General features: G+C 47.1%; 8 protein-coding genes across 8 annotated transcripts; 5 read left to right on the top strand and 3 right to left on the bottom strand.

The window, feature by feature from the left end:
- Positions 1-246: 246 nt before the first annotated feature.
- On the bottom strand, positions 247-2192 carry F4822DRAFT_443596 (alanine-glyoxylate aminotransferase; the record flags this gene model as incomplete). Its single annotated transcript, XM_051463134.1, has 4 exons — positions 247-933; positions 993-1351; positions 1410-2035; positions 2104-2192. 4 exons carry the CDS (start codon positions 2190-2192, stop codon positions 850-852), a joined length of 1158 nt encoding a protein of 385 aa, XP_051314563.1. The 3' UTR covers positions 247-849.
- Positions 2193-3203: 1011 nt separating this feature from the next.
- On the top strand, positions 3204-4504 carry F4822DRAFT_257839 (vacuolar protein sorting-associated protein). The gene is made up of 3 exons (XM_051454528.1): positions 3204-3608; positions 3682-4092; positions 4194-4504. The coding sequence occupies exons 1-3, from the start codon at positions 3540-3542 to the stop codon at positions 4317-4319; spliced, it is 606 nt and encodes a 201-aa protein (XP_051314562.1). The 5' UTR covers positions 3204-3539; the 3' UTR covers positions 4320-4504.
- F4822DRAFT_257944 (uncharacterized protein) lies at positions 4430-7349 on the bottom strand. Its single transcript, XM_051454529.1, has 3 exons — positions 6963-7349; positions 6448-6901; positions 4430-6394 (listed from the first exon to the last, which is right to left on the bottom strand). Exons 1-3 carry the CDS (start codon positions 7009-7011, stop codon positions 4690-4692), a joined length of 2208 nt encoding a protein of 735 aa, XP_051314561.1. The 5' UTR covers positions 7012-7349; the 3' UTR covers positions 4430-4689.
- A 39-nt stretch (positions 7350-7388) lies between these two features.
- F4822DRAFT_257595 (DASH complex subunit Dad2-domain-containing protein) lies at positions 7389-8510 on the top strand. The gene is made up of 3 exons (XM_051454521.1): positions 7389-7944; positions 7997-8056; positions 8121-8510. Exons 1-3 carry the CDS (start codon positions 7722-7724, stop codon positions 8291-8293), a joined length of 456 nt encoding a protein of 151 aa, XP_051314560.1. The 5' UTR covers positions 7389-7721; the 3' UTR covers positions 8294-8510.
- A 561-nt stretch (positions 8511-9071) lies between these two features.
- F4822DRAFT_257731 (uncharacterized protein) lies at positions 9072-11959 on the top strand. The gene is made up of 2 exons (XM_051454524.1): positions 9072-9593; positions 9657-11959. The coding sequence occupies exons 1-2, from the start codon at positions 9173-9175 to the stop codon at positions 11360-11362; spliced, it is 2127 nt and encodes a 708-aa protein (XP_051314559.1). The 5' UTR covers positions 9072-9172; the 3' UTR covers positions 11363-11959.
- On the top strand, positions 11819-13996 carry F4822DRAFT_257692 (putative hydrolase). Its single transcript, XM_051454523.1, has 4 exons — positions 11819-12246; positions 12402-12688; positions 12746-12836; positions 12975-13996. The coding sequence occupies exons 2-4, from the start codon at positions 12429-12431 to the stop codon at positions 13794-13796; spliced, it is 1173 nt and encodes a 390-aa protein (XP_051314558.1). The 5' UTR covers positions 11819-12246; positions 12402-12428; the 3' UTR covers positions 13797-13996.
- Positions 13997-15342: 1346 nt separating this feature from the next.
- On the top strand, positions 15343-18223 carry F4822DRAFT_257627 (alpha/beta-hydrolase). Its single transcript, XM_051454522.1, has 3 exons — positions 15343-15844; positions 16073-16705; positions 16768-18223. The coding sequence occupies exons 1-3, from the start codon at positions 15509-15511 to the stop codon at positions 17938-17940; spliced, it is 2142 nt and encodes a 713-aa protein (XP_051314557.1). The 5' UTR covers positions 15343-15508; the 3' UTR covers positions 17941-18223.
- Positions 18224-19318: 1095 nt separating this feature from the next.
- On the bottom strand, positions 19319-19818 carry F4822DRAFT_429398 (uncharacterized protein; the record flags this gene model as incomplete). The annotated part of the gene is made up of 3 exons (XM_051461096.1): positions 19319-19518; positions 19587-19596; positions 19663-19818. The coding sequence occupies 3 exons, from the start codon at positions 19816-19818 to the stop codon at positions 19319-19321; spliced, it is 366 nt and encodes a 121-aa protein (XP_051314556.1).
- Between the last annotated feature and the right edge of the window lie 26 nt (positions 19819-19844).

Here is a 19844-nt window from a genome sequence, read left to right as displayed (position 1 = left end):
CTTTCGGTACCCAGTCTGTTTGTACTGGTGTTTCTTTCCTTGGTATGTGTAACGTGAGCTGTAGAAGGAATAATTTTGACTGGCTTGCAATTTATTTTAGGGGACTAAGGTTCTATTGTACTCGCTTTTCGTACCACGTACCCAGGACCCATCATTCCGGCTCAGTGGTACCAGTGGGTATTCGATATATGTACATATCTCTTCCGTTCTCCCGGAATTTTATCTGCTAAACATTTCCAACTCACTGTATCTACGACTATCATCTACTTATTTCTGGAGAAAGATGAATATGTTCGAAGCGGCAGATGATTCATAAACATTGTCATTCCCCTCACTTTTGATCTTTGGGCACGGAAAAAGCCGGATGTCCTCTGCCGCCCTATATCATATATTAATTTGTGCATGGCAATTGGGCTGAAGCTATGGGGATTTAGGAAGGGCGAGTTTCTCATCGCCAATGCCACATCACTACCTAGGTATTACTCCTATGTGGCTAGTCAGGTGAAGACTAATGGTAATAGGTGGTCGAATGCGACGTGGTTAAAACAAAGTCGTGTCATCCGAATGAATGGAGCAGATCTGCATACAATGAACGGGTCTAAGAAGAGGATATATTTTTCGTTTTCCGCGCTTTGGAACCTCTAGTCTATTCCCTCTTTTGTTGTGGATGGTTACACTACCTTTTTTTCCTTTGTTGCCCATCTCAAATTTGGGCAGACAACACCATCTCCTTTTCCCAGCTGACCAATGATTTTTCCGAAATTGGTTACTGCGAGAAATAACTATTGTCTTCTCGCATGTACTTGCTAACACTCGTTCGCACACGGGATCCTTATCAGTATTGAGGTCTTAGGCCTTCTGATATCCGCACTCAGCCAACCCGCTTTTCAGTGCAGCTATCGCTTTGTCGATATCGGTTCTTGCAGGATCGGTCTACTCCAATTAGCTTTCATGACCTCATATTATCGCTAGATATCGAGTTTAACACATACCACGCTAACACCCATGTGTCCGAATCGCACGTATTTAGGCGCGATTTCCTTGTGGATGCCGCCGGCAAAGACAACACCGCTGTTCGCAAGCTTGGGAAGCAGATCAGTAGCCTTGACGTTCTCCGGCAGGTAGACCGCCGTCATGCCATGGGCTTGATCTTCCGGATTGGAGGCGACTTGCTTCAACCCTAATTCCGTTACAACGTTCTTAATCTTGTCTGATACCTCTCGGTGCCTAGCAAACCTCTCAGAGAGTGGCTTGGTGAGGATCTGACTTAACGCTGTGTGTAGGGCGTGGATGAGCTGTGGTGACGGAGTCGCAAAGTATGATGGCTTCTTTGCTTCATAGTTTTGCATTACTGCCTCGGGTCAGCATCCTGCGTATATACTACCTTGCTTTGGAGGATTATAACGTACTAGGTGTCCAGTTCTTCATGGAAGCAAAATAGGACGCTGGTGGACTCTTTCTCGCCTTGAAGGCGTCTATGGCCTTGCCGCTGAACATAGATATCGATAAACCTGCGGGGCAACCAATGGCCTTCTGACTCGCTGTTATCACACCATCAAGTTTCCAAGCATCGAAGTCGATCTCTTCACTGGCCACACTGCATACACCATCCACGATGAGCAACGTATCAGGTGAAACCCTCTGCACGGTCTCGGATAACTTCTGGAGTTCGCTTAATACGCCTGTCGATGTATCGACATGTGTTACTGTGATCGCCTTGTACTTCTTGCTCTTCAATGCCTGCTCGATTTCGGGTAATTGTGGGCGGCTACCGACAGGAGCCTTAAGGAGGTCGACATTGGCGCCGTAAACTCTGAGGCAGTCGGCGAAGCCATCACTGAAGTAACCAGAACTGAGAACTAGGACTTTTTCGCCAGCCTCGACAAGATTCGCAGCTACTAAGTCCCAGCCAAGCGTACCCGATCCAGAGATAACGAATGGTTGCGAAGTGGGCGAGGTTGTTTGGAAGAGCTTACGTAGCATCGACAAGGCCTCTCCAAAAGTAGCGACGAAACCTGGACCGACATGGGATTCGCTATTTATCATAAGTCAGAAAGGGCCTTGCTCTAGACGCATATCGAATATGTAAGTGTTTGTACAGACCTGTAGTGGCTCATGGACTGCAAGACGGCATCGTCGAATTCGATTGGGCCGGGGATGAGGAGCGTCGGGTGTACCGGTTGGGACGACATGCTGGCGGATGATGTTGAAAAATTACTACGGACTTGATTTGGAGGAACAGAAATAATTCTGGGGTAATTGGGATTGCCGCCCTGTAGGTGTTGTGATATTATGGCTACGCGGGCTGCGGGGTTGGAGGTGGTCGCTGTCTTGAGTAGACGGTGGGGCATTTCGCCGACCACCGCTCCGGCAAGCCTCCGTAGTACTGTTGAGTAAGCCAGCTCTTTTGATAGGTCACTCCCTTCCCCTACTTAGGAATGAAGGGTGTAGTGTAAGCCCGAAGAGTTAGTTTGAGTCGCGTAACTTTGACCTAAGGGATTTGACAGGTAAAGAATTGTGGTCCCTAGGATAGTCTAACTTAAACAATTGTTGGATAAATAACCTTATTTAATCCCAAATTTGATATAATGGTATATTATTTCCTTAGTAAACAGAGTTTATAAGGAATGAGAAGGGAAGGGACGTCGGAGATTCTACTAGAATTTATGAACGCCCTAATTTCTCGCGGTGAGATGGTGAGACTAAGTGTCCCCCGTCCCTTCCCCCCACTAACAAGTACTTACCTGCAGTTACCCGTACACATTACATACAAATATTGGCTAGGGGACCTTATCGCTCTAGGTATAGCACATAGTAAGCCACCGCTATTCTATCTTAACCATAGAGATCGGGTATTTCAAGTTTAACTTGATTAAATAGCCTCCGTCTTCGGCCGCATTACATTAACCCGAGACTAATAGATTGATTACATTTAGACCAATTTTAATCATGTAGATTTATATGTATTAAGGATCTTCTCTATAACGATGAGTACTGCTATAGTTGAAACCTTTGATATAAAAAGTACTGATTTAATAGGTGTCCATCTGGTAGCCTAGGTACCAACCTACGGCAGGTACTCGCTGATCATTTGCTGCAGGTGTTCCACAGATGACGAGACGAGCTGTGGAGGGGGTACGTACCTGGTGTATACTAAGAGCTTAAAATTGCGGGGCTTTGCAAAAGCTAGGTAGTTGCCTTCTATGGGTCTCTAACAATTAAACGTCAGCCTCGCAGACCCGTGGGGATAGCTTCAATACTTTAAGATACATTCACATCCATGTCTACGATTCGTTGTTATGCGGATACGTATGCATCTCATGCGGCTTGAACCTACTAAATCATCAAGGCTATCTACGAACTAAGTGGCGAACATCTAAACATACCATCCTCACCGCAATTCTTCACCCATATCGAAACGGTGCTACCGACTTATACGAACCGATCCCCTTACGATTAACTAAACGCAGTTTTCTTATTCGAGCCAACAGGCGCTTCTCTACGCTGGAAAACACCGACCATCCATCGACCTATACACAATGGCCTTCCTTATACTCGTAATCGGGGATCTCCACATTCCCGATCGCGCTCTCGACATACCACAAAAGGTACGATACATGACCAACACATCTCACCTCATCCACATTTCTACGTCGCCGCTGACTCCTACCTTTCCAATAGTTCAAGAAGCTCCTTTCACCGGGTAAAATTGGACAGACGCTATGCCTAGGCAACTTAACGGACAAGCACACCTACGAGTATCTCCGATCTGTCGCCCCGGACCTTAAGATCGTCAAGGGACGGTTTGACGTAGAAGCGACATCATTACCATTATCGCAAGTCGTAACACACGGTTCTTTGCGCATCGGTTTCGTCGAAGGCTTCACCTTAGTATCCACCGAACCCGATCTTCTGCTCGCCGAGGCCAACAAACTGGATGTCGATGTTCTATGCTGGGGCGGTACTCACCGATTCGATGCTTTCGAGTATATGGACAAATTCTTTGTGAACCCGGGTAGCGCTACCGGTGCTTATACCACGGGATGGACTAATGAAGGAGAGGATATGGTGCCCAGTTTTTGCTTGATGGATGTAAGTTTTCTCTCTATCGCGGATGTTATTTATGGGAGAGGGGACGAGTTTGAAACGGAGGATTTAATGTTCCTCTAACCGCTTACCAACACCAAACACAGGTCCAAGGAATATCACTTACACTATACGTCTACCAACTAAGAAAAGACGAAAACGGGGTAGAAAACGTCGCCGTGGAGAAGGTGACATACACAAAACCTGTAGAGCCTACAGGAGGATCATCCTAATCTTTAGAAAGAGGGAACATCTAGATCACCGAGTTTACCAAGCGTCCGCTGATTAATCAGATAGTTGTATTTCACTCCCACAACGGGTAGAAGCAGGCTTCCTTCTAGCCCTGACTACCTAATGATACAATCTTCAATGCAACGAATGAAAGAACTTTAATCGTATCCTGGATACACCGAGGAAGGGGGTATGGTATGTATGTATCCCAAACCAGACGCCTTGAAAAATGAACTATTGAAAAGGGGGGCTCTTGATAGCCAACTCAACCTCGTGATTACTTGAATCCATATACAATTTTTTTTCTTCAGAAAAACTCCATAAACGACCTGTGCGAATGAATCATTATCATAGTGAAAGGAATCTCTTTTCTCATAACATCATGCTCCTCCGTCTGGATGCATTTCGATCTTGGGCGGAGCCGTTTATCTCTGCGGAGGAGTTGCTGCTCAAACTGTCTCCTTCTAGCGAGCTATCGGGTCCTTGGTTTTCTACTTCTGGCTTCGATTCTTTAGATGCTGCGACCGTCGCCCGTCTAGAAGATCCGGTAAATCGTGGTCCTTTCAGCTCTTCGGAGCCATGGTCTTGATCTTCGTGGAGTATTGATGATAATCGTCTGACCCTGGAGCGTCGGGTTACTTTGCCGTGATTCTTCTTGGCTGGCTCTTCTGGTGCTATCGCGTTCTTCTGCTTCGAACCGTTCTTGGACGACGGGCTGGTGAACTCGTAGACGTCCTGTTCGTCGTCGAATATCTTTGCTACTTCAGCCTCTCGTGCGGCGATCTCATCCAAGCGGCGGTTTATTGATCGAGAACTAGACTTAGTAGGGTTGTTTCCGTCGGAAGACGATGGGGCTGAAGATTCGGGATCGCTCGATGTGGAAACATTGATTGTTGAATTTCGGTTCTTCCTTTCCATTACCACGCTTGTGGGTAACTCGTTAGAGGAAAGTGTTGCTCTTAAGCCTTTTCGGGCTAGGGGACTAGCCGTGACATCCGAAGTTGACTTCAATGCATTGTTGATCGAGGGAATCTCCTTCCATTGCGTTTTCCCTTCCGAGCTGACTATGGAAGAGGGGCCTGAGGAGGGACCTGAGGAGGGAAACTCGTCTTTCTTCGAGTGACTAGCTCGTCGAATATGCTTTCCCTCACCCGATACGGCATCGAGCAACTGCTTAGTAGGCCGTCGCATCTTATCCCGCAGGTTGGGCTCAGCGTAGCTGACAGCAGCTCTAGCTCTACGACTACCCCGCGATGTCTCTCTAGATGAGATATCGGTAGGGGGCGGCGTATCCCTGGCCTCTTCTCTTGGTGTGGGTTCTGGTGTATTAGGTATAGCCAAGTTGGGCTCCGCAGACAGTGTTTCTGTCTCGATTTCAACGTCTGTAACCACTACAGGCTGTGAAGGTTCTGGAACAGGCACTTCGACAACCGGGGTAGGGTCCTTCTTTGCTTTTATATCCTCTTTCGCGATCTCCTCGTCAACAGGAGGCTTCGTCGTCTTTTTCGGTGACTTGATACATTCATTCGAGTTCTTCGCACCCAACGGCCTTCTCTTATTAAGCGGGTCGGATGGCTGATCCCGAGGGTCTTTTCTGTTCGCAGAAAGCTTGAGCATCCTGCTACCAGGACGGGCCCTGGCGTGGGTGGGCTTCTCCGGTTCTTTTTCCGATGCAACAGTCTGTGCTGCCGGTTTAGACACCACCGCATTCTCTTTCTCATCTTCTTCTCTTAGCTTCCTCTTCAAGTTGGCCTTAGCAACTTGGGTAGTAGGCTGGGGATCCGGGACCGCGGCCGCCTTCGCTTCTTTCGGCTCGACCTTTGTTGAGGTGACATCGTTGACAGCATCATCTATCTTTCTATCCATCTTGGGTACTATTGGCGGTTCTTTCTTGCTCGCAGGCTCAGACGACGTATCTTCTAGCGACGACCAATCCGACTTAGATGGATTAGTTCTAGTGGGTAAATCAATCTTCACGGGATCTTCATCGACAAAACGTGATACAGGTGGAGGTCCAAGATCCGGAGAATCGTCATTGTCGTCCACTACGGAACGTAGCGCAATGATCTCCTCTCGACTAGATACTTTGTTAGTATATGATGCCCACATATTTCGATAAGCGCGCCTTACCTAAGTGTCTCGCGGGGGCATGTTTTGTTCTCCCAGATTGGCGCTAATCTGCCTTCCTGAAGAGCGGCAGCTTCGAGGTCCTTCATTGAGCTCACTGTGTCTCTCCTCTTCCATTCAGACATACTGATGCGACCAATACTCGATCTATGTTTTGCCCTTTTTGCCTCTCTTGGCGATCGGCTCTTACGTATGGGCTCGTGCCCCAAACTCGCAAGCATACTTCCCCATTCTGCTAGTTGCGCTTCCATTTTCTCCTTAATCTCCAGAGCATGGTCGGCAATTTTCTGTGCCTTGTTGTCTTCCAACTCTGTTTGTAGTCGTAGTATTTGTCCTCGAAGGTCGAGGTTTTCGGATAATAGGCGGACACACTCATTCTCTAGAGTGCGTATTTTGAGCGATTGGGTTGAATTAACTCGGGCGATATCTCGATTCTGGCGTAGGAATTTTCGCCGTACTATCATATAGATAAGTTAGTTGGTGTGGTTCATAGTTGTCGAGAACAGCTGGGAACATACGCGTTTCTATGCTATCTGTTGACACCATTGGCTCGTTGAGTCGTGCCATGGTCAGAATTCATGAGGTGGGCGAAATTCCAAGATTATAAGTATTGTAGCAGCAATCTGGAAGGCCGATAATCATGTAAATGGGTCCTATTAGGAGCGAGTGAGTAGCAATCCTATTCGTTCGAAAGTAATAGCGCACGCGACGATAGGAGCTGTTTGTGTGATGCGGTGAAGAAATTCAAAAAAGTTTTGGTCGGCAAGATGAGTTGGCAAGGGAGCTGGTCTCCACAGAGAATAGATATCAACAAACTTCCGAAGAAGGTATAGTTCCAAGCTATGACCATCAATTTGGGACAGGGGCTCCATATTGGGTTACACTAGCAACCACATGTTCTCGACGTCACACTAAAATATTAAGTTAAGTAATTGCGCATCCACATTTAAACGAATATTGAACTTTAATACATGCAATTTAGCATCATGCAAATGTACTTACTCGGGTATATCTGTTTGCAAAAGTTGTGGTATGATCCTTTTCATGAAATCGCATAGGATAATCCAGACAATCATACTCTCACAAGTGTGTTGGATTACTCACCTATTTGTTGCCAGCCTCGGGACTTCAAAAGTTCATATATACCTAGGTAGTGAATGCATAGTTCCCCACTTGGTTTAATCACCAAGGATATCCCAGGTCCTATACGAATTAACCTATCCTCTATCGAAGCATAACTCTTCGACCTCACAAACTATTCTCCCGACAAGAGTACAATGGCATTTTCGTCGCGCACGTTGCCTAACCACCTGCGCCAAGGCTCTACTTCCGGTAACCTTGGCCAATCAACGGGTCAATCCTCAACGCTTCAGGCCCGTGTCAACGAGAAAAAAGCAGAACTTGAGAATCTCAAGGAATTGCGAGATCTCAGTGCAGCCGTAGCGGGCCAAATGGAAGCTTTAGAACAGAAGCTTGCTACTCTATCAGACGGAACGGAAGGTGGGAGCACTTTCATAAGAAATTAGACTCTTGACTAATTTGAATATAATAGCAATTGCGACGGTGGTGGGCAATTGGCATAATGTGCTTCGAGCAATCAATATGGCTTCAGGTCTGCGTGCATCTCATCCAACTTATCGATCGATAGGAATATGCAGTACTGATCATCTCCGCAGCCAAAATCCCGACGCCACGAAATACAGATGACACCACAGTCAAAGCCGAAGAGGACACATCTGTCCCTCTACCACAAACCCTAGTCCGTATACCAACGGAACATGCACCTGCATTGCAGGCTCAAACGGAAGCAGTTCTCGAGGGTGAACATAATTCATCGTCCCTCTCTTGAGTATATGCGCTTGGGACAATCTTACTCATACCATCCATCAGCCTACATCCAAATTTGGCCCCTTGCTTGCGCCCTGCGCAGTTATGGCCAACTCCGATGGGAATCCCCGAACTCCGATACGGTGGCGCACCTACTTCACAGTTATACTATATGTATACCTAAGTATTTTATACCCGCATACAGATTTTCATAGATGTGAGGGGGCGTCGTACATTTAGTACATTGATATCAGTGACGATGCCTTGATTACCGTTCTGGCAGGGGCGCCCCGATAGAACAAAGTGGGGGAAAGTTCGCGAACCTATCGCGTCAAGATCGCGTCCCTTACTAAGCCGTTACCATAGGAAAAAAGATCTGACGTAGGGTAGCTACATCCGAGGGAAATCAATACTTGTACGTAAATGTACAGCACGTACTACCTACATATGTAGGTATGCGACGAGCCTTCCGACAAACATTTAATCCCTCGACTCCGATGGCAAGAACTATCACGCTGTATGCATTTGACCTTGAACAATATCCACCGTCCAATTTTCTAGAAGAAGCTTTTTCATTTCTTCTACAACATCAATCATCACCAAGCATAAAAATTCAATCCCATCTATCACTAAGTTGGAAAGGAGTTTCAATAATTCTTTTGCTTTCTTGCAGGGGTTATTCCCCACCTCCACTTTGATAGACAGTATTCTCGCTCGTCGGAATCCCCGTGCTCAAGCTGCTCGTGGTCGCTAGTCCGGGGCTGCTAGGTATTAGATTGGGACTCTCATCAAACCCTTGCTTCATGCTGGACCCCTGAGCCGTGCACCCCTTGTTGCTTCACTCTCAGACCTCCAATCATTGGTCAATTGACCAATTGTATCCAATCGAAGCCCTGAAAGGATGGCTGCCATTCCATCTCGAAGACTACCCTTCGAGATCCCCTGTGATTCGAGTAATAGCGGCGATGATGATCATTCTTCGCACAACAGCCTCGAGCTGAACGATACATCTTTGGGTGAACTCTCTGTCCTTCAGGTGCAGAATCGCCAATCAAGTCCACTAAGTGCGGCTTCTAATGAGACAATTGACTCACTCACAACTAGTTTGAGGGATCTTCGAATAGACGCGGAATCTCGTAACAATTGGAATGATAACCCGAAGAATCAAGGTCGACGTCGCTTAACAAGACCTGCAATTTCAGCCAACACCTTCGAGGTTCTCGAGACTGTTCCAGAATACGATCCAAAGCGCCCATCAAGTTCTGTTGCTACTACTATTGATTCAAACGAAACACAGCGCCATCTCGATCTTCCAATTACAGGTGTGTATTCGCAAACATAGAATCGCGTCCTATTTAGCCATACTAATATATTCATCCTACTAGAAAAACTATTTCCGGATCATCCTCTAGTTGAAATCGCGCGCAAGGGCATCCCACCGGTGGAGGAACAAATCGCGAAACATCGCGACGGTTATTTCCAAGGAATACTTTCTACAAGAGTACGCGTCGAAGCTCCCAACTCGGAACCCAAACCTACACCCAGCCATATAGAGGTTCATTTCGGCTTCAATCTTTTGCCAATCCAAGAAGAGACCACCGAGTGCGAGGATTCGGACGAAACCATAACGCCTCCGCGCTTTACGATTCTCATATCTCCCCTAGCACCAGGCGAAGAATTACGAGCAAAGGAGAGCGAAGACTCTAAAAGTAAAGAAAAGATGGCTCTTGCGGAGCCTAATCATAATCACGTCGCGCCGGCGAAAGAGCCCGAGGCACTACAAGTGGATGGGCCCCGGCTAACTTCATCATTGCCTACCAGTCCAGCCGGAGACAAGGAAAAGCACATAGATATAGTCAATGCTCGGTCGCCCGTGATACCTATTGCTAGAATCGAGGATTCTGTGGAAGCGCTTGACGAACTTGAAGAACAGCTAGAGGCATTTGATGAGGCAGCTCACATCAGACGAATTGTTTCCCCGGAAGACCCGGGCTCGGAAAGAAGGCCTCGAATGCAATCATTATCCGTGAAGACTGCTGATACCGCGAGATCCATAACACCACAGTCCAAGCGAACTACATTAGGAAGGAGCGGTTCCGCTTCTGTTAGAATCAAGTCAACTAGCGAGCCCCGACGTACTGTTCGCAAGGCAGCATCTATGATTTTCCTCGATTCTCCAAAGATAAAAATTGAAGACAAGCCTGCGGCTCAGGCCCCGCCAAAGAAGTCAACCATAAGGAGTATATCGAGTCTATTGCCACCAAAGCAACCTCCCAAGTCAGCGAAAAAACCTACTATCCCGACTTTCGAGTTACCTGGGGATGAAGTAGCTCGGAAGCTAAAAGAGAAACGCGAAGCCCGCGCCTCGACGCAATTCAATCCAGAGCAGGCGATAAAGCCGACTGTATCGAGCCTTCGACGCGCCAAATCAGCTAAAGCCCCAACACGGCCCAACTTCGAACTACCAGGGGAAGCTATTTCTCGTCGCAAGCGCGAGGAACGCGAAGCACAACTAAAAGCACAAGAGGAAGAAGAGCGCAAGAGGCGAGAATTCAAGGCGAGACCTATTCGCTCCGGTGCTGCGCCCAGTACATTCCCTCGCGAAACTGTTGCGAGCCGAGCCCGTCAAAATAAAGGACCCTTGGTAGAGAACTCCACCCACCAGGTATCACCTAATTGGAATAAGGGTTCACCTTCAATTATGGATCCTACTTCACGCTCTCCCCTTTCAAAAACGAACAACCAATCACAACAATCACGAGGCCGAGGACTCCACCCCGAACCAGCGGGTACACAACCAAGTCGTGGCACTTCTTCAAGCTCCACCGTGGGCAGCCTCAACGGACAACGTAGTTCGGTGTCCACAGAAGATGTGCAACATCAGAGGCTTCGCGGCCAGGAGATATACAAACGAGATAACTCGTGGACTAGTGAACGAGAACGCGAAAAACGAGAGCGAGAAGCATTGGCTAAGCTTGCACGAGAAGAGGCTGCTGAACGATCACGACAGAAAAGCCGCGAGTGGGCAGCAAAACAAGCTAGGAAGAGGATGACCATCGCTTCCCTGCGAGATGTCATGACTTCGACATGAATATAGTACGGATCGCCGAATATGGGAGTCACTGAGCACAATGGAGCTCTTAGGATAAACTATAGGAAAGGCTGGGGTGTATTATTGTGTGTATCTGCATACTGCATCGGGGAGTTTTAAAAGCACAGAGTTCTGGCGTTTGCCGACCTGCTAACGGTCTGGTTGTTGTATTGTATTGTATTGTTTTGTGTTGGGTTCTTGGGGCATTGTTATGGTATAGGTATAGTCATTTTGCTGACTTCACGTTGGCCTCACTTGGCCTGTATTATTGGTGTTACTGCATTAATTGAGTATCAAATGCATAATTTCTAATCAGAATCGTGGACTCGAGTTGTTTGGTTGTTTTGGCTCGACCCCGAGTTGAAAAATCACCATGTACATGTATTAACCATGTCGTCCCTATCAGAGGAGTAAATGAGTCAGTCCCCGAAGCTAAGTTTCAGAAATAAATAGCTGAGATAATTCCCCTGTCGATATATCAAGTAGATCTAGATGCCGAGGTATCTAGAATCGGCGTCAGCGGCGCCGACTTGCCGTAAGCATCCCCACAATCATGATACTAATTCGATAGAATCCCACTGCAACCTGCAATTTTATATCAAGTTATAAAGCGACGACGTTATGTAATTTCCGTGTATGGGGTATAACCCAATATTTAGTTGAGGATACGGAAGGTATATTAAATGATCATCCGACCGTCCGAAGCGGGCAGTCCCGTAAACGGGACGGGAAACATGAATCATGCACATTCCTAAACCTCGAGCTGAAATATATACATAGCCCAACGACAAGGATTTCGTAAGATAGTACGTCACACTTTATCTACAGACTAATTCATTCGTCGCCAGTTTATACATATATGAAGCCTACCCAGCTACCTTGAAGTGAGTCTATATACATCCTATTATTGCGCTGGAGATTGTGGGTCTGAAGAATGTAGCGGTGTTCTTGGTTCGCATTCTCGAGATCACCATAGTGCCTTCTTAGGTACACAGATTATAGTCAATTGCACTTACTAATACGTTTATCTCATACACAGTTAGCTTTCTGTTAGAATATTTTCAAAATGGGAAAATTAACCATTATCAAGCATGTTCGCGTCTTTGACGGCCAGGCTGTCGTCGGGCCTAAGACCGTGGTTATCGATGGATCGGATATCGGTGAGAATGAGTTAGCCGATGATGCGGATCCGTCTGCGGTTGTTGTTATCGACGGCACCGGCTGCACACTGCTTCCCGGGCTCATCGACTGCCATGTGCACATCCGCGACGAAGCCCAACTGGCTGAATGTGCATCCTTCGGGGTCACGACCGTCTGCGATATGGCGTGAGTTTGTTTGTAAGTTCGATAACCAGGAAGTACTAATGATCCTTTATTTTTCAGATGCATGCCGATAGATAAATATCATAAGCTCCGAGCCGCATCGGTCCTAGGACCAACAACGTGGTTGAGCTCGAGTCTTCCTGCGTATGAGGTAAGTGGCAAGATTGCGTCATTTCAGAGAGCTGATGGTTGAGTATTCTCATGTGGTGTAGCTCTTGAAGCTATCTGTCATGCCTCCTCCTACGCCGCCAGAGTGTAAAAGTTACTAATCCACGATGTTGAAAATCAGGAAAATTCTAGACATGGTCGGTTATTCAAACTTGGTGGTTTTGGCCCGGAATACGCAGTCCATGACACCGATGAAGCTGCGAAATTCGTACAAAACCGGGTCGACGAAGGAGTCGATTATATCAAGATCGTTGCAGATCACCCAGGCCACGAGCAAGCTGTATTAGACAAGATTCAAGTGGAGGCGAAGAAGCACGGGAAGATGACGGTCGCTCACACAGCGCACTACGCCGCATTTGAACGTGGTTTGCGAGCGGGCTTCGATATCCTAACCCACGTGCCTATGGATCGAGCCCTTGACAATAATGTGGTTAGCCAGATGACTAGCCAAAAGACGGTCGCGGTGCCAACGCTATCGATGATGGAAGGCATGGCCAATAGCTGGGTCCTGTGGGGACTTAGTTGGATCCTGCCATCATTCAGGCGCAAAACCGACTTCCAAAATGCGCTAGATAGCGTGGCAGCGATGCGGAATGCGGGCGTACCTATCGCTGCGGGTACCGACACGAACAACAGCGGCATCTTTACGGTCGTGGCTGGAAAGTCCCTTCATCACGAACTAGAATTGATGGTACGAGCCGGGCTAACACCTATCGAGGCTTTGAGAGCGGCTACGTCCTCAGCTGCGCAACACTTCAATCTCCGAGACAGAGGTAGAATTTCGCCGGGACTGAGGGCTGATATAGTCCTTGTGGACGGTAAGCCAGACAAGGATATCACAGCCACTCAGCGAATATCGAAAATTTGGAGTGGCGGCGAGGAAGTTCCGATATCTTCTGCCCTAGGACCTAACTCCAATTTAGGCAGCTGTGCGGTTATGTGATTCTTCAGCTGTCTTGGGAATTCAATTGACGATTGGAGCTCAGGACCCCGTATAACGTAGCAATCTGCAAGGGTCCAAAATCTGGTGTTGGAGGCGCAGGAGAGGTTCCCGTTGGTTAGATCCAGAAGCTTGATTTCGCTTGGCAACCAACCATTTCTTCAAGATGGTCTGTGATCTAGAACCGCCCAGGATCACGGAAGCAATTTGTGCCAAGTGATTAAGACAGTGGGGGCCAAAGCGCGACTTGGATCGACAGGATTAGTAGCATGTTAGAAAGGACCTAAAGGAATTGCGTCAAGTTCAATTGATCTCACCTAACACCTGAAAATTAACTGAAGCTCTTCGTCTGATCGACAATGATATAATTCGTGGGGTGCCCAGCATTGGCAGCGTCAATTTCATGCGTATGCGATTTTTGACATTTGACAGAGCGATAGTGACGCATTTCAGTGATTGGCTCGAGATGTGCTGTGCAACACCTGTTTTTTTTTTTTTTTTTTTATCTCCTACGTCGGTACGCTCGGTACATTCGTATGCGTATAGGTGCGGTATGCCCGCAAGCACCTAGGAGATGTGTTCGTCCTACTTGGCCGCCAGGATATATTGTTTTGTCATACCACACTAAATAATTGTTTGGCGCAATTTTTTCAGCTTTGTTGATGTAAGTTTAGTTTATCCGGGAATAATGAAATAGAAATACGAAGCACGTGGTTGAGCTAATTGTAGAATTCAACCAAGAAAGGAATCGGCTCAATGGTCCTATATTCTGCAAGAGCAACTCTGGACAATGATGCCATGGTATTAGTAAAGGCTTATTCGGTTTGATGGCCGATTGTGGGATGATGCGAAAGAACTATCGGTTTTTTCTAAACTCCTTAGCTTCCGTGTACCTTCGGAGTACATGCATTACAAGGCTAGACATGCAGGCACAAGAGGTATTGATAATAACATAATTTGTATACCCCCTCGGACTAAAGTTGGAAAGTGTGGGAAGTTGCTGCACCTTTGTTTCTTACCCTTGTCGTAGCCCAGGCAGGCCCAGACTTTGCGAAGTCATACCGGGAGAAACGAAAGAACCACCACGTCTTATTGCCTGCCTACTGCCTACTCCCCACTGCCGCTCAAAATCCGAGACCAAATTCAATTCTAAATTGCTCACGGACACGTACATAATACATACATAGTACACTGTACACGTATAGTTTGTTTGGCAGCTTACACTTATGTACCCCTCTGACTAGGTAATTGTGCCGTACCTGGCATGCACATTTGATACATAATGCTGGAAGGTTGACCGATATGATTCATACATTTACATACATTCACATACATATGTAGATCTCCGAATTCCTTCTTGTTCCTTTCCTTGTCATTACCCATTCACTTACCCGCCTTTCACGACCACAATCCACCTTTTATTTCCAACAAACCAGAACCAACAAACCTCATTGTGTTGGCCAAGCGCTCATAGGGCTACACGATTTACAGGACTTACAGCGATACGTACCAATTTAATACTATTATTAAATTCGCTAAGCTTTTCTGCCCCTGGATAAAAGACGGGCAGCACCCTCCCTGCACGTTATGCTCCGCCTCTTTCGAATCCGGTAGCATCTACAGTTCAGCGTACGGCACAGCACCTCTGGTAGGTACTGCAGAGGGTCGAGCCTCTCTAACAATCCAATCGCCTTAGTAATTACAATCACCGACAAATGAAGGACCCCAAAGAGAATGCTTTTATTATTAACATAGATCCCTCGAATTCTTCTTCTCACTCCCAAGACAACCACGACTCTCCCCATGGACGAGCCGTCATGGACCAATCTTCGATAGAGGACGGCGATAGCACCAAGAGCACCAAGTCATTAACACCAGAGGGGACGAAGAAGGCCTCCAAGATCCGACTATGGCTAGAAACCGAAGCCATTAAAATCCGAAAGAGCCGAACGCGCCAAGCTCTTATTGTATTTTCATTCGTCGTTGCCGCCGTACTTCTCGGAGTTTTGATATGGTTAGAAACGAGTGGTCATATACACGAAATTTTAAAGGTATGTAAAAAAGAAATGTTATTTGCTGTATTAAGTCATACATAAGCAGTTTGCTTGGCGTATCGCGTGCGGTTGTCAAATCGTGTCCCTGCCGAGCAATTGTTTCTCTTGGCTGGGAGATCTTCCCTCCCTACCCGAGCTTGGCATCCCCAATCTCCAATCATTGCATGAATAACTTCAGTTACCTATCACCACTTTCAGTCGTGCAACAAGCTAATGATGCGACAGAAATCATCTCCCTTGCAGTTAAATCAAGGGACATATTTAGGCGAAGTGGTACAGAAAAGCTCGAAATACGCCCGTGCCGTTGAGGCTTATCGCGGCATACCATATGCGCAGTCCACAGCTGGCCAAAACCGTTTCAGACCTCCACAGCCGCTAAATGGTACGGTAGACCGTAACAATGTTCAGCGCGCTGTGAGCTATGGCCACGTCTGCCCTCAAAATGGAGGTGGGAAGAACCAAGGCGAGGATTGTCTAAACGTCAACATATTTAGACCTCATTTCAGCGACGACCCAGACGCCGCTGCCGCCGAGATGGCAAAGCTCGGTGTTGATAGCAAGAAGATGCCCATAGTCATTTACATCCACGGCGGTGGTTTTAACAGTGGCAGTGGTGCCGAGAGAAATATGTTGAGTTTTGTCGCGTGGTCGGAGACGCCGTTAATTGGAATGAGCTTCAACTATCGTGTCGGAGCTTTGGGTTTCCTACCAGGCGCATCAGCCGCAGAGGCAGGCCTATTAAATCTGGGATTAAAGGACCAACAGGCGCTTTTCCAATGGGTACAGAATAACGCTGCCGACTTTGGTGGAGATGCCAACAACGTTACGATAATGGGCCTAAGCGCTGGTGCTCACTCGGTAAGTGATTATCTTGATAGAAATTCGAAGTCACAGGAGAGAATAACTAACAGTGATTCAAGGTTGGACATCACCTAATATCGTATTCGCCGGCAAATAAGTTAACCTCGGCGCCTGTACCGTTTCAAAAAGCGATCCTCGAATCCGGTGGATCTACAGCTCGTGCTACTTTCGTACCTACTCATCCGCTACATGAACAGCAACTCTCACAATTCCTGGAGAAGTGCGGATTGAATGGTACCTCTGGGGATAAGCTCTTTGATGGGCTCCGCGCCCTCCCCTTGGACACGGTCGTTACTGCATCTAATTATGTGTGGAGACGTTGGAACCCATCTCTGCGTTGGGCTTTCCAGCCTGTAATTGACGGCTCCGGAGGAATAATACCGGACCTACCAAGTCAATCCTGGGAGAAAGGGAATGTTTTACGTATCCCGATCCTAACGGGTTTTAACACGAATGAGGGTGCAGTGTTCGTACCGTCGAAGGAGAGCAATTCATCGGCAATGCGCAACCTAATGTCCGGCCTCATTCCTGCTCTCAACAAGACAGATTTGGATACACTAAATACCATGTATCCCGATCCCGACACCACTGTCGGACAAAAACTATACGTCACTAAACCACCCGCTGGCTTCGGTACGCAGTTCTGGAGGTTAGATGATGTCTATGCGCATTACGCGTATATCTGCCCGGTACTTCAAACAGCACATCTAGCCTCGACCGCAAAGGATGCCAGCCCCGTCTACGCTTATCATTATGCTGCTCGGTCGAATAGTCATGGCGGCGCGGATCACGGCGACGAAGCACCCATAGTTACGCATGACATGGACGTTATCGGAAAATATCCAGGCATAGTTGCTATGGCAGATGCGATGACGGGCTTCTGGAGTCGATTTGTCGTTACTGGTGATCCTAATCCAGGCCCTGGCGTTACCACCAACACAACTACCATCTCATGGCCAAAGTTTGTCAGCCCCTTCAACACGAGCACAACTATGATCGGCGTAAAAGAAGCGAACAGCTTGGGCAAGGTGACGTTATTCGGCCAAGGTAATGATGAGCGCATGGGTATGCGCGGACGTCAAAACCCAGGTGTCGCCGCACAAATCGGCAATCTGACTCTGCGGGTGCGGAACGAATCCACATTCTGGTGGGGTAGGACGATCCTAAGCGAGGGATTCGGAAACGGAAGTACATCCCTCGGGATCGAGCAGCATACCAAAGCGAGGTTATAAGCTGCGCCTCCGAAAAAAGAAGGGAAGCAGAAAAAAAAAGACGACTGAAATATTATTTTATTTGTTCAGTGATGGCATGTGCGAGCGTTGGATGATACCCTTTATTGTTGAATGATAAGCATTGGTTTTTCGGATTAGCATTGGCTGCATACGAAGCATGAAGCACGGCGTTTGAATGGATTCGCATCTCGAGAGATGGACAAAAGCTAGACGGTACGGCTTGAATTAAAAGCCTTATTATATATACCTAGAGAGTTTGATAGTATATATTCGGCTCTGGTAAATGAGTAAATACATATCCCATACTATAACTATCTTTCTGGTGTTTTGGTGTCATGCTTAAACCATTGTAAATACCTTTGCTCTCTTGCTTTTATTTATAGTCGCATCCGCTACGCCAATCCTGCCTACTTGGTATTAGGAGCAAGAACCAATAAGCAAATACCCGTTGATCAAACCTTGGGAATGGTAACTAAATCATCCAATTGCTTGCTTCTTGCTTGTTTAGGGCGTAGGTGATGGGTTTGATTGGTCGGGGAACTGAGAGTATCGGTGAATAGCTACATTACTTGCCTTCGGGGTATGTAGGTACATGTGGGTTATTGGGGTGATCGTCGATTTTTCGCGAAAAGAAATATAAATGGCAAGTCGACCGTTGGATTTGCTTATTTGGTTTGAGTAGTGGGAATTTGTAGAAAGCAAATTCTATATATGTTGTATGGGAATGCGAATTTACGTCAACGAATGAATGCGATGTGATCGGTTGTTATGATATCTGATATTAAATGTGATATATAGAAAAGTAGTGACGAGGTAAAAGTCGAATAATAGGTAGACGAAGATTATTGTTTGATTCATCATATGCCGAGGACACTTAGACTCTGCGGAGTTTATTTACGAGCTATCGTAGTCTTTTGAGGGGAAAGCCGACTCCAAAATGAAATAAAACATAATCACCAAGATCGGACTTTTAACGAATTACAATTACATTGTTACTTTTACGAAGGCAGTGAATGGTATTAGTGTGTTCATTTACTTTTATTGATGAATACATCCGTGATCTGAGCTAAACGTCAGACACATCAGTCCGAAGTAGACCTAAGTTATAGCTATGCGTTTCCTCCGTCCGTAGACTCCTTTTTTTCGTATCCGATGTCCGGAAAAGAGAACAACGTGTGTTTCTAAGATCTAGTGCCGCAAAGCAATAGAAAAACATGATGATATGATGGTCGTAATAGCGGGACTGCCGAAAACCAGGAGAAGTAGTAACGATGCTGGTCCGATTGGTGGATAGAGACAACCCCGTTCAGATCCAGTTGGAGTCTTCGGTATCCAACTAGAGGGCACGCGAAGGGGAGAGAAGGGGGCGTGGATATTTCTAGTCCTCCTCCATCTTGTCTCCATCGTCCTCGCCGCCGGCGGGCTCGTAGTCGTCCTCATCTTCATCATCGTCATCTTCGGCAGGGTTGTCCTGCGCAGCCTTGGCCCAGTCGATGACGCGACCTCGAGTTCGTCGACCGCCCTGAACAATGTTGTTGAGATCGATCTCGTCCATGTTGTCGTCAGCGTCCTCATCACCTGTGTCGAGTTGTGTTAGTGGTCGCTTTCGCAAAATAGAATATCGCTGGTTATGGGGGGTAGCTTACCGCCTTCAGCCTATTAAATAGTTAGCTAGAGTGTTCAAATGCATAAGTGAGCGTAAATAGTGAAGGGAAAGCTTACCTCTTCCTCATCGTCATCATCATCGTCGTCCTCATCCATAGTGGTGTCGACGGGGTCCTCAGTCGCAGCCCCCTTACCCTTTCCCTTGACGGGCTCGTCGACGCCCTTGGTGGCGGAAGCGTCTTGAGGGACGGTAGCGCTGTTCTCACTGGCCATGATGACTTGGTGTGATCGCGATTTGT

Source organism: Hypoxylon trugodes (assembly GCF_022578975.1).
Source record: "Hypoxylon trugodes strain CBS 135444 unplaced genomic scaffold F4822scaffold_5, whole genome shotgun sequence".
NCBI lineage: Eukaryota > Fungi > Ascomycota > Sordariomycetes > Xylariales > Hypoxylaceae > Hypoxylon > Hypoxylon trugodes.
Note: the sequence above shows the minus strand (reverse complement) of the source record. Positions and strands in the feature narration are given on the sequence as shown.